The sequence below is a fragment of the Malassezia globosa genome, assembly GCF_000181695.2.
Source record: "Malassezia globosa CBS 7966 chromosome Unknown mgl_sf_7.1, whole genome shotgun sequence".
Classification (NCBI taxonomy): Eukaryota; Fungi; Basidiomycota; class Malasseziomycetes; order Malasseziales; family Malasseziaceae; genus Malassezia; species Malassezia globosa.
Window position 1 is genome coordinate 303,184 of NW_001849865.1, and position 12,338 is coordinate 315,521.

At 53.6% G+C, this 12,338-nt stretch overlaps 5 protein-coding genes across 5 annotated transcripts; 2 read left to right on the forward strand and 3 right to left on the reverse strand.

Annotated features, from left to right (window-relative positions):
• Nucleotides 1–855: 855 nt before the first annotated feature.
• MGL_2915 (uncharacterized protein) lies at nucleotides 856–2,445 on the forward strand (the record flags this gene model as incomplete). Its single annotated transcript, XM_001729877.1, has 1 exon — nucleotides 856–2,445. One exon carries the CDS (start codon nucleotides 856–858, stop codon nucleotides 2,443–2,445), a length of 1,590 nt encoding a protein of 529 aa, XP_001729929.1.
• Nucleotides 2,446–3,756: 1,311 nt separating this feature from the next.
• On the forward strand, nucleotides 3,757–4,823 carry MGL_2916 (uncharacterized protein; the record flags this gene model as incomplete). The annotated part of the gene is made up of 3 exons (XM_001729878.1): nucleotides 3,757–3,879; nucleotides 3,937–4,501; nucleotides 4,558–4,823. 3 exons carry the CDS (start codon nucleotides 3,757–3,759, stop codon nucleotides 4,821–4,823), a joined length of 954 nt encoding a protein of 317 aa, XP_001729930.1.
• A 399-nt stretch (nucleotides 4,824–5,222) lies between these two features.
• Nucleotides 5,223–5,834, reverse strand: MGL_2917 (uncharacterized protein; the record flags this gene model as incomplete). The annotated part of the gene is made up of 1 exon (XM_001729879.1): nucleotides 5,223–5,834. The coding sequence occupies one exon, from the start codon at nucleotides 5,832–5,834 to the stop codon at nucleotides 5,223–5,225; it is 612 nt and encodes a 203-aa protein (XP_001729931.1).
• A 430-nt stretch (nucleotides 5,835–6,264) lies between these two features.
• MGL_2918 (uncharacterized protein) lies at nucleotides 6,265–8,265 on the reverse strand (the record flags this gene model as incomplete). Its single annotated transcript, XM_001729880.1, has 1 exon — nucleotides 6,265–8,265. One exon carries the CDS (start codon nucleotides 8,263–8,265, stop codon nucleotides 6,265–6,267), a length of 2,001 nt encoding a protein of 666 aa, XP_001729932.1.
• Nucleotides 8,266–8,673: 408 nt separating this feature from the next.
• On the reverse strand, nucleotides 8,674–12,192 carry MGL_2919 (uncharacterized protein; the record flags this gene model as incomplete). The annotated part of the gene is made up of 1 exon (XM_001729881.1): nucleotides 8,674–12,192. The coding sequence occupies one exon, from the start codon at nucleotides 12,190–12,192 to the stop codon at nucleotides 8,674–8,676; it is 3,519 nt and encodes a 1,172-aa protein (XP_001729933.1).
• Between the last annotated feature and the right edge of the window lie 146 nt (nucleotides 12,193–12,338).

The window sequence follows — 12,338 nt, forward strand, 5'->3', positions numbered from 1 at the left end:
ACAGTTGCGCGAATGGGTATGTTGGCATCCATCAGAGCTAGCATAGACGCATTGATGGATGCTGCTACTTCAGAACCAAGAAAGGGCTGATCAGGACCCAAAAGTTGTGGCCTGTGCTTTGACTCTTCAATCCCTGTGCAGGGTTGGCCATCCAGGGACAGGGGCAAAGTAGAGGACGAGTGCGCAGGTGTCCCAATAGTTTGTATACTCAGTTGGATAAGGGATCGGGGATGGTGGTGCAGCAAGATGGCAGATTCGAATAGTGTTCGAATGTCAGTTGCAAGGGATGTCGTTGCGATGCCTAAACGCGTCTGTTAGACGTTGCGGAGTACGAACCTTGGATTCCATTCAGTGGGGATACATGGACCTGGAGTGTGGCCCGATCTGTTAATTCATCACGAAGGCGGACTTCGACCGGTCCTAAAATTGTCGCTGCACTGCATTGAGTGCCTGTCAGTATTAGCTAGATTGTTTCCATGGGATAGTGTGCGTACCAAAAGCAAACATAGAGCTCCCATCGGCACGAGTGAGCCAGTTTAATTTACAAGATAGAGTACGTGGTGCGTGTAAATTTCGTCGAGACATGTGAATGAGCAACAACTAGACGAAATGTTGACCTTGATGACGGAGCGCTGTAGGACTGGTGTGCCTCGATAAGAACCGGCAGTTGCGGTGTAGCAACATGTGCAGATGGTGGAGGGAGAATTTTAGTTGTCCACCTACATTTGGCGCTGGACAGCGAACGCGCTGAAGGAAAAATGCGCGAAACGGAAGAAAAATGGCAAAATTTTGATAGCGTTACCCCTAGCACTTCGGCGCTGATATCCTACGCGTAATATCAAAGTGAGAGGTGGGATGTCGACCGATTCCAAGGCACCCGTGCCAAAGAAGCGGACGGTTCCCGCGGCCTTGCGCCCATTGAAATATGTCGGGATACCAGAGAGCGTGCTTGCATGGAAGCCACGCCTTCCATCACGCAAGTGGTGCATGTTTTGGGCTTCATTGGCAGGACTTGGAGTAGTATACTATGATGACCGACGTCAGTGTAAGAAAATCATGGAAGAATACAAGGAGCGAGTGCGAGGGCTCTCTGAACAATCGATGCACCCGCTTGAGCACCCGCGTAAAGTACTTGTGTACACGGCCAAGTATCCTGGTGACGACAACTACGATGTGGGCGTACGCTTTTTCAAACGCTACGTGAAGCCAATCCTAGTAGCAGGTGCCGTGGATTATGAGATCACTAGCGGAACGAGCTACGGAAATCTGGCGCGTGAACTTCGGAATAGGATTCATCAACGTCGACGCAATCTCGCTGGCGTCGAACCGTGGACGACGAACACGGTCGCGGGGACGTCACTTCCCACGACGCTTTCACCTGCCCAATACTTACAGCGCGAGCTCGAAGGGGCGGTCGTACTTATTGGGCGTCCTGCGCTGAAGGAGTGGGCATGGGCACTGAAAGAAGGCTGGGGCACCACCATCCCGGTCAAGCCCATGGACTTTAGTGAAAAGTTGGCCACAGAGTTGAGTGAAGATTCCGCATTTGAAGAGATCACTGAAGCGGCGACCACCGAATCCGACGTTTCCACGAGCACACAGAGCCATGAACGTGACAGTGAAGCTGCATTGCCGGCTGTGCCGACTGTGCCAGGACGTGGTTTCAGTGTCCCTACGCAAGCGGGGCTACAGTCTATGCAAAGACGCCCACCATTCTCTCCATTTGCCATCCCCCCCTCGGCTGCTCAGAGCCAGAGCGTGGTCACAGAGGCTACGTCCGAATTAGGTAGTAAGCCGGAGCCCGAGTTGCCGCCCATGTCGCCTATTCCTGCGCAGCCGCCGATCTGCTTTGTTGACTTCACGAACCTGGTCGGATTCAGCAACATTCCTCGCCGTATCGCGCGTTTCTTCTACCGCCGTGAAGAAGTGCGGCGTGGCGCAGAGGCAGGATTGAGCATCGTTCTAGGTACGAAGAATGACGCGCGTGAGTTCCAGGCCGGCGACCGTGGCACAATACCACGCGATCCACCCCAAGGGCACGATCTCGATTGGGGGCTCGAGGAAGAGGCATACTATCCAAGTACATTCTTCAAGACGATTAGTAACATTGAAAAGTGGCGTAAGAGTTATTACGAAGAACTTCGCAAAGAGCTCAAGGCGTCGCGAGAAATTGCACGGGGTATTCGCGAGCCCACGAAGGCGGAAAAGCGCAACATGCCTAAGAGTGAGATCGAGCTCCGCGGCCAGCGCTTTGACAAGGAAGAGCAATGGCGCAATTCTGAGCACGGTTTCAAGATTCTCGACCCCGCTGCAGGCGTTGAATGGGACGAAAGCTGGCGAGGATCATTGCGAGTCTTGGTGCCTCGGTCTCCGGATGAACATGTCCCGCGTCGCACGCAGGAGGCCAAAGATAGTTCTGGAGAAGAGGCATCAGTCTCATCGTAGCAACCCGATACACATATTAATTTACGGGACAGCCGATACAACGCGCCATATGCCCCACCAGTTACCCTTCTCCCAGCCGCCTGCCTCCTTGACGATGCAAAGATCATTGCTGTGCATGTCTTGAGCACAGGCATGTGCAGCATCATCGACAAGCCCATCTAATTCATTCTCTCGAAACAAGTGATAGTCTTTTTTTCAACATGAGTTTAAGTATACGTACATCGATGGTGCACATCTTCCTGCCCATTCGTGTGCTGCGCGGTCCGAACCCAAGGAACAAGTACGTCCTGCGCCTTTGTAGCATCATGGTGTTCGGCAAGTTGAGCGTCAAAAAGACGTCGTCCTCCGCCGCGTTGTTCGAATGCCCATACATACACCATGAACCGCCCATGTCCATGTTCAGTGCCGACCAAGTGTCGCGGTACTGGGCGAACAAGCCGTATGAGCTCCTTAATCGCGTGCATCCGTCGGATAGGTGTGGAGAAATGATGAATCGTTGCAATGCTTAAGGCATAATCAAATACACCCGTTCTGTAGCCGCTGCACAGCGCATCAGCTACGGTTACTTCATGCATACATCGATGTGCCACATCATTCGTATCGGGGAAATTCGTCAGTGCCGCGTCTAGGAGCGGAGCGCATCGGTCGGATCCGAGCGTTGCGATAGTCGCGCTGTTTTTGCCTTTCATATCTGGTGAAACGTGCTTGCCACCATGGTATCCAAAAACGGACCGTAAATGAAGGTATTTCCCATTTCCACACCCTAAATCTACCCCCACGCTCCCGTCAGGTAAGGTGGCAAGAAATTCTGACACAAGGGGCCATGGCTGGAATAAGCCTATCGCATGCACGTGCTTATCGTCCACGTACCTTGTAACGGGTACTCGAAAAATGCTCCGCGATTTCGTCATACACACTACGACATAGTGAGCGCACAGCTCATACGTACGCATGCACATTCTGTTGCTCGTATAGAGCCGAGTCCTGCGCATCTAGTGCTGACGTCACCCGAACTGCCCTCGACGCTGGAGTCATGATGCATTCAAATGTGACGTGTGAATGATTCGTGTGTGAGCATCATGTAATCAATTAGACACTGGGCGCTTGTTTACTTCAAGATCTGGTTAGACGTGTCCTCCACTTGTCAGGGTCTCTCCAGACAACACGCGGGTGGGCGCCTGCAAGGCCTGAGGGGGAAAGGGGTGGGAGAGCGTGGGGCGAAACGGCAAATTGTTCGGGAAAAGAAATGCAGGAAACCAGACTTGTCTGGCTCGCGCCACCGTGTCACTCTTGGACATTCTTTGAGGACTCATGTCGATTACTGCTCCAAAGCCTGCATGGAATGGCCTTCCTATTCGTGTTGGTGTGATTGGCGGCTCAGGCCTGTACAAACTAGATGGTATTGATATTGTCGATATCGTAAACCCAGAGACGGTACGTCCCGAATGAATCCATCTGGGGATCATCACAAACTAATGCATGTAAATATAGCCATGGGGGTACCCTTCATCGCCGATCTCAATCGTGCGCACACCATCGGGCACACTGGTTGCTTTTATTGCGCGTCATGGGCTCACCCACTCAATTTCGCCGACACATGTGCCATCGACAGCGAACATTGCTGCACTCAAGCATCTGGGTGTGCGTGCAATCTTGGCGTTTTCGGCCGTTGGTTCTCTTCGGGAGGAAATTGCGCCAAAAGATTTTGTTATCCCATCGCAGATCATTGACCGGACCAAAGGCATACGACGAGCCTCCTTCTTCGGCGAGGGTGAGGAGCAAAATGTAATTGCGCATGCATCTTTCGGGGACCCTTACGATACACGTCTCTCTCCTATAGTAGAGGAGATTGTTCGCGAAGCTTTGAAGGCACATGCTCCCGATGTCAACGTCCATGCCAACAAAACCGTCATCTGCATGGAGGGTCCTGCCTTCTCGACTCGTGCAGAGTCGGTTATGTATCGTCAATTAGGTGGCGATATTATTAACATGTCTGCGCTTCCAGAGGCCAAACTTGCTCGAGAGGCTGAAATGAGCTATGTGCTCATTGCTACAGGTACGTTCCCGTAACGGGGTCAAGGACTGCTTTAGTCTTACTCTTTTTTTTACCAGCTACGGACTATGATGCTTGGCGTGAAACTTCCGATGTGGTGGATGTAACGGAGGTGCTTCAGTCACTTAATGCGAATGTTCAAGCTTCGAACGTGGTCACTAAGGCACTTGTTGACAAGATCAGTGCTTTGGTCTCGGATGATGATTCAGAGTATTTCTCAAAGATGAATGGAAGCATGAAGAATAACATTATGACGAAACCCGAACATTTGCCAACGCATGTGAAGGACCGTTTGCGTTACTTGCTTCCTTGGTACCCCAACTGAGCATATGAGTGGTTTCATCCATTTGAACGCTGATTCTTTTTACTAGGTGCACCTCGAATGTTTGCCAAGGTCTATCATGGAGGCTACGTTCCAAGAATTTTCGTAGGGATAGACCGGAAGCTAGTAAGGTCTGGATGGTTTTAGTGGACATGGCTCGCTTTTTGCTCTAGTGTGTCTTTTCAGTCAAACAAAGTGTCCTTACCTACGAATGTAGGCTGAAAATTGGCACGACGAAAAAATTTCGACAAGAGTGAGATTCGAACTCACGCGGGCAGAACCCAATAGCTTATCAACTTGTTCAGCTGTGCCTATAGCAGGCTACCGCCTTAACCGCTCGGCCATCTTGTCAGCTATGCGTCTCAAACCTCTCGATTGAGGGTATTTGACGTGTTCGACATGTCAAAGCGGCGCCTTTGGCTCCCCGAAGCTGCTGTTACGGATCAATAGTCGGATGTTGTTGAGTAACACAAGCACATGATCCTCGAACTTTGTCCACACATGTTCACCACCAGCCTTGGTTTGCTGTGCTTCATAGCCTAACTGCATTAGGTAGGCACAGTCACGGACTTCAATTTCAAGTTCGTGCAAGGGCTCGGCTGGCCGGTCGGGCATCACGACCTGCGTGAGATCCACTTGGAAATTCTGCTGCGCGTACGACAGGCGGTCTTTTTCACGCACGAATTTTGGCATGTTCATGTCTTTGGGCGCTTCCACGGGGGTCTCTGTATTAATGCTGATCCTGTAATCGTAAGGATGGTTCGGGCAATACACATTCAGATCGGCCACACGCTGCTTCATTACGATGCCATTAGGTACGATCTGTTGCGACGAAGTGTCGCGCGTGACACGGATGTGCTCGTTCTTGCCCGTGGTATCGGACATTTCGTTGTAAAATGAGTCCGTCTCTTTTCGATGTCGATATGACACATGCTCCACTGGAGGCAGTTGGGCACTGTAAGCCACAAGCTCATTCAGTAGCTTGTTATACACGCGATGTTGCCTCATGGACATGTTGCTTTCAAACCTTGTGCCCAACGCACGAGAATCAATGACTACGGGGTGTTAGCGAACTGTAAGCGCACGCGCGTGGGTTTATGGCATCAAGCACGTACTTGTTTCACAGTGTATGGGAAGTTGCAGACGCGCGTTGGTTTTGCGATCGATCAGCAGGCCAATCTTGGCCTCGATTTCCAAGTTCAAGAGACCTTGGCCATGTTGCCAGATCCATTCTGACACTTGCACTGCAAATTCATCTACAGGATCAACACCAAATATCGAACGCGTGGTCTGCGTGGTGCCTGCCATGCTAGTGCCAGAATGGCCGTGTGAACTGTTAACCAAGAGGAAGTATTTCTAGCCAGCTAGGCAAAAGTAGGCATCTTCAAATTCATCTAATGTACAACTGTCGACCTCCACCGTCATTGTCCTAACATTTTTTTGTTCATATATTCTCATGATGCATAACCGTAGATTCCTTACCACCTGTGCCCTTTGTGTGTGTTTCGACCCATTGTCTCCCCGGAGCATCTTCTGGATTACAAGGTAAAAGAACGGAAAAATCGTCTGCACTTGTTTCATAAGCGGTGCAACGCATCATAGCATCGCCACAAGGTTGAGGATGGGCGGCCGAAGGTAGGGCAAAACTACCATACAAAAACCAAGGATCCCGCCAAAGTTCCAAGCAAGTAGCTCTCTTTTTTGGATCGCGTCGTAGGAAACGGGCCGTAATGTGCCGGGCCTGGGGCGTCACGAGCCGCAAAGATGGATCGTATCCGCCATTTGTTGGCTCATCCTCACACAGCTCATTAGTATGTTCTGGCCAGCGCAGTTCGCCCTTGACGATGCGCAGAAGGTGGGCTTTGCGGTCCCGATTCTCGTGGTACACATCTGGACCGTTTCTTTCTCGCGCATTTCTAAATGCGCTCTCCGAGTATGCGTTTTCCTGCGAACTTGACGATAAAAAGGGAATGGCACCAAAGAGCATCGCATACAACACCACTCCCATAGCCCACGTGTCTGTTTTGCGGCCGTCGTAATTCTTCCCTAAAATCAGCTCGGGTGCAGCATACTCTTCGGAGCCACAGCGCGTTTCGAGCATTTGATCTGCTTTCACAAAGCGCGCGAGACCGAAGTCCGTGATTTTGATCAGAGGCATGGGTCCCAGCTCGTTTGAGGTCAATTTCGTGCTTGTCGTGAAAAAAGCATTCGTTAACATGATATTTTCCAGCTTGATGTCACGGTGTACAAGGTTGATGCTGTGCATCCAATGCACTACATGTGCCAATTCGCCAAAGATCCGACGCACAAGCCATTCGCGCTGCGCCACTTGTCGCTGGTGTTTCTCAAGCAGTTCGAAGAGCTCGTATCCATTCACGGCCTCGAGAACCAGCGTGTAATGCGTAGGGGTCCGAAATGAGCGATAGAAACTGACGATAGCCGGATGTGAGATGCGCTTGAGGATCTCGGCCTCGCGCACCCAGCTTACCCGCATGCGCTCATCAACTTTCCCCGGCTTACAGGCGATCATCTTGAGCGCTACACGCACGTCGTTCGAGCTGTTGACAGGCTTAGCGAGAAGTACTTTGCTGAAAGCACCCGTGCCTAGCAAAGACATGACCTGATAAGGCCCGACGCGACCAGAGGATTCGTCTTCTTCTTCCGTCACCAAGTCAATGGTCTTGAGCAGCTTGTCATCCAGCATGCATTCACGCTGCTGTTCACTTTGTCGATTGGCATCAGAGACAGCGGCATCCTGCAAGGGACTGATACTGTCGGATCTCATGTGAATCGAGGGCCCATGGATATGTCGTGCACCAGACCTCGTCTCTGTCATGGTGTGGTGCTGCAATCGCGCGGCGCTTGCGGGTGGCTCAAGCGAGCGTATCGGCAAGATGGCGTGTTTCAAGGGCGTCTCTAAGTATCCGCCACTAACGATATCGCATGGTTCTGGACGCTGTGGCGAGCTCAAGGCACGTTGCCGGCGCTTGCTGAGCTCTTTAGCGGGACTAGACGTCGATGGGGCGCGGCTGCTGGCGCTGCGGGAGATGCTGGGTGGCGGTTTCGGCGGCGATGGCGCGGCTGTGACCGTGTTGAAAAAGGCATCCGTTTTTGTGTCTGACGGGTGTACTTCCACCCAGCCTTGTGAGCCGTGTGATGAAATCATAGGACTCGGAAGCGCCGTAAGTAACTCGCTAGAAAAGTCGCTCAGAGTGTGCAGGCTTCGCGTCGAGCTAGAAGACCTCTGCATGTTGGATGCGCTGAAGGGATACGACCACGGTTCATCGGATTCTATGTTAGCGAAATTGGATATACCTTTCAAGCCGAGGCCTTGGTTCTCTGGCGGCGAAACATGGTGGGCAGGCGCCATGCTTGCACTGTGATTGATGGCGCCAGGGCCCTCTGTCATACTTGCAGTAGGCGACGTCACATCGATGATGGGCATATTCTGCAGCTGCCGTGTGCCTGGCTTATGTGTGTGACAGTCATCGGTGGGTCTGTGAGGCGCAGGCCAGCCGCTCGGACTCATCGACGTCGAGACGAAGAGAGGGAGAATGAAATACGAACGCCGCCCTCAGTGAAGCGAGCCCTAGTTATCCCGGCCGAACGCGCACGCCCTTCAAGGCCTAAACCCCCTCACCTTCATTCTATGCATGCACCTATTATGCAGGCAAAATTTCGTGCATACGTGTACACGTACTGAACGACTATATTCATACGTTGGTGGGCTTGGCACATATAGAGTCATTTATGGGAAGCCAGGCCAGGAACGTGTGTGTAGGAAAGAAAACGAGAGCCAAAAACGACTCGAGCCAAGAAGACTGTGGCGTGGCGGGTGCCAACATGTCGGCCTCTAGCTTGAGTTGATGGCGCCTGCTCGGCCCATGGTGACCAGGCGCGCGAAGTCTGCGAGCTGATTGAGTGGGATCGAGCAATGTGCCTGCTGGGCATGGAGACGCTGTGCTTCATGCCAGAATTCCCGCGACACGTCTGACGCCTTGGCACAGATGTCCGCGGGCACACCAGCAATATGAGCGACCTGTGTGCCATACGACGATTCCGCTACGCCTGGCACGAGGCGGTATGTAAACACGACATGACGATGCTCGTCGTCGACACGCACCTCCATGTGCCGATTGGCAAGGCGTGGGTACGTGTCAAGGCTTTGGGCCATCGTAGTGTAGTGGGTCATGAAAAAGCACAAGCACTGTGAACGAGCGACAAGGTGGTACAGTACTGCGTAGGCGATGGCCTGGCCATCAAATGTCGATGTGCCACGGCCAAGCTCATCCATCAAGACGAGTGAGCGCGGCGTCGCTTCGCGAAGAATCTTGGACGCTTCAAGCATTTCCACCATAAATGTCGATTGCCGGCGGAACAGCTGGTCATTCGCACCCATGCGCGATGCGATACGATCAACAGGTGCGATGCGCGCGTGTGTCGCAGGCACATAGCACCCCATTTGTGCCAGGATAACGGCGGTGGCTGCGGTGCGGGCGGTGGTGCTTTTACCGGCCATGTTGCCTCCCGTGAGTACCATGACATCTTCAGCATCGGCACCTAATGCCACGTCATTCGGGATAAACTCTGTCGCACCCGTCAAAGAGCTGGGCGCCATGCACGGATGCCGGAGTTGTGTGAAGCGGAACATGGCGGAGTCTTGCTGCACGAGCTCTGGACGGCACGCCGGCGTGCCGAGTGCCATGGAGCTCTTAGCAAGACTCACGAGACAATCCAGCTGCGCGACCGATCGTATCGCACGTGCATATGACGGCAAGTCCTGGCGGAACCAGACATATACATCCTCTTGAAAGCGCTTTAGCGCAGCGACGCGAGTCTCACGCGCCTCTTTGAGCTCGCGAATCAACTCGCGGGTTCGAGGTGTGTAGTAGCGTTTGCATGCTTTCGTCTGACTCATCAGGATCCAAGGCGCAGGCACTTTTGTGCGCGCAGGCACTTCGAGTTGGTAGATTTCATTCGTGCCCACATGTTTCCACCCTGCCTCGCGTTTCGAGATGCGAAGCTCAGCGACACACCGGTCCTTTTCAGCCTCTAAGCGCGCCTCTGCAGCATGTACGCTATCAACGGCGGCATCGTACGCTTCGCACTCGCCCTTGACGGGCGTGAAGGAGCCATCGTCATTCGAGACGAAGTGACTCCGAAGCATCTGTGCCAACTCAGCGACGTCTGGCCATTCCCGCAGGAGAGTGACCAGCACACTCGATGGACGAGAGACTGGCGACTCTGACAACGACAAAAGAGTGAGAAGCTGCTCCTTGGCACTGCCAAAGCGCCCGAACGCTCGCAACACAAGCAAAAAGTCTCGAGGACGGCACTTGCCAGCGGCGATACGCGACTGGAGGCGCTCGAGATCAGGGAGTGACTTGGCGAAAGCATCGAAGGCGTCGGCCCAGGCGGGATTCGCACGCAGGTCGTCCACGGCATCGAGACGAGCCTCGATAGCCTCGATCTTGCTTAGAGGCGACGAGAGCCAGAGCTTGAAGAGCCGGCGGCCAAACGGAGTGGTGCACCGATTCAGCAGGCGGTGCAGTGTGCCTTCATCAGAGCCCTCGTCGTTCTGGAGCACATGCAGATGCATGAGGGACTTGGCATCGAGGACGAGAGCGCCTTGCGCATCGGCCGGGGCCGTTTGCACCTGGAAATTGCCGCTGGCACAAAGATCCGTGTCCAAGTTGAGCTGCTCCAAGTACCACAGCAAGCCGCCTAGAGCACAGAGAGCCAGTCCACCCTGTTCAGCAAGAGGCGCGAGGCCGTCTGGCACGCTGTCAAACAGATGTGCGAGGCGCGCACGTGTCGAGATTTCATCAAGGAACTCCGTGTCGGGCTTGAGCATGGTGATCTGACATGTCGTGGGAACGGTATTGCGAATGAGACGAAGTGTCGATGGCGACATGACGCCCTTCTCATGGAGGACCTCCTTGATCCGCAAAGAGCGCAGCAGAGTCTCGAGCTGAGAAAGAACCGCATCATCCTCGAATGACATGTAGCGGAACTCGGCTGTAGCAGCATCCAGCGTGCAAATGCCGAACTCGGACAAGCCAGATGGCAGGACATGCTCCTTGATACTGATGCAGTAGCTGCTGAGGTCGTCTGCCAGGACACTACCATCGACGATTGTGCCGCTGGTGACAACGTGCCGAAGTTCGCGGCGCACAATGTCGGAGCCGCCGCCACGACTCTTCTCACCGACACGCATACCCTTGGCGACAGCTGTCTCACACTGGTCGACGCGGCCGACCTTGTAGCCGAGAGCTAGGAGTTTCGTGGCAAACATGTCGAAGGAGGCTTCTGGCACACCGACCATCTTCATCTTGACACGATCCGTCAGCTTCAGGTCACACTCGCGATGCCCGATGAGTGCATCTTCTTCATACAATTCGTAAAACTTGCCTTTCTGGAAGAACAAGACAGTGTCCCAGTGTTGTTGCTTGATCTCCCAGAACTGTTTTTCAAATGGTGTGAATGACTTCCATGCACTGGGTGGAATATACAGTGTGCGTTTGTCGTAATTCATGTCGCCAGGCCGGTTCATGTCTTTATCGCGGATGTCCAGGAGGAAGTCGTAGGCTTGCTCATTTTCGAGTCGCTTGCGCTTTTCCTCTTGCACGCGCTGCTCTGCTTTAGTGAGGTGTGAATCGGACCTAGGCATGTACATAGGGGGGGTTGGCGTGAGCGGGGGTAACGACGATGTTGCGGGGGAGGCTGAGGCAGCAGCAGGCGCGCGCGCAGATGCGGACGTTTCGGTGGCAATGCGTTGGGAGCCTGCTGGGCGTCCTCGTTTACTCCGCGGCGGCGTTGCTGCTATATCCTGGACGTCTGGGTCCTCTTCCTGCTCATCTGCTGTTGATGGTTCTTCACTTTCCACGACACTCGCATCCTCATCGCTACTCTCCGAGGACGTCTCTGACAGGACAAACTCATCTTGTGACTTGGTATCATCATCATCATCATCGTCGTCGTCGTCGTCGTCCTCATCAAGCTTCATGTGTCGTTCCGAGTAATTAATGCGTCGAGCCGCACGACGACGCCCTTGTGTTGGAGACGACGATGGAGCGGTCTCCTCCGTCATGGTCACGTCACTTGATGGTGGGGGCGTGAGCGACGACGATGCAGACAAAGTCTTTTGGCTCGTGCGTGGCACCTTGGCAGGTCGAGATACGTCCGGTGTAGGCGACGACAATTCATGCTTGGACGAGGACGCGTCACTGGACCGTTCTGCTGTAGGAGGCGGCGTCGACACAGCTGAGGAAGGGTCCTGCGTGCTTGGAGCTTCTTTCGTAGGTGTTGTTTGCTTAGGCGCTTTGCTAAAGAAGCCCAGCAAGGACGTTTGCTTTGCAGCGCCCGCGGACATGAATCCTAGTGCGCGAAGGAACGCGAGGCGAGAGCCCAAGTTGACGCGAGATCGAGGGGTGGAAAAAAAGGAGGGTGTGGGTGTGGGAGATGCGTGACGCGCGTGACGCGCGTGTCGCGCGCGCGACAGGTGGGCGCATGCACAGA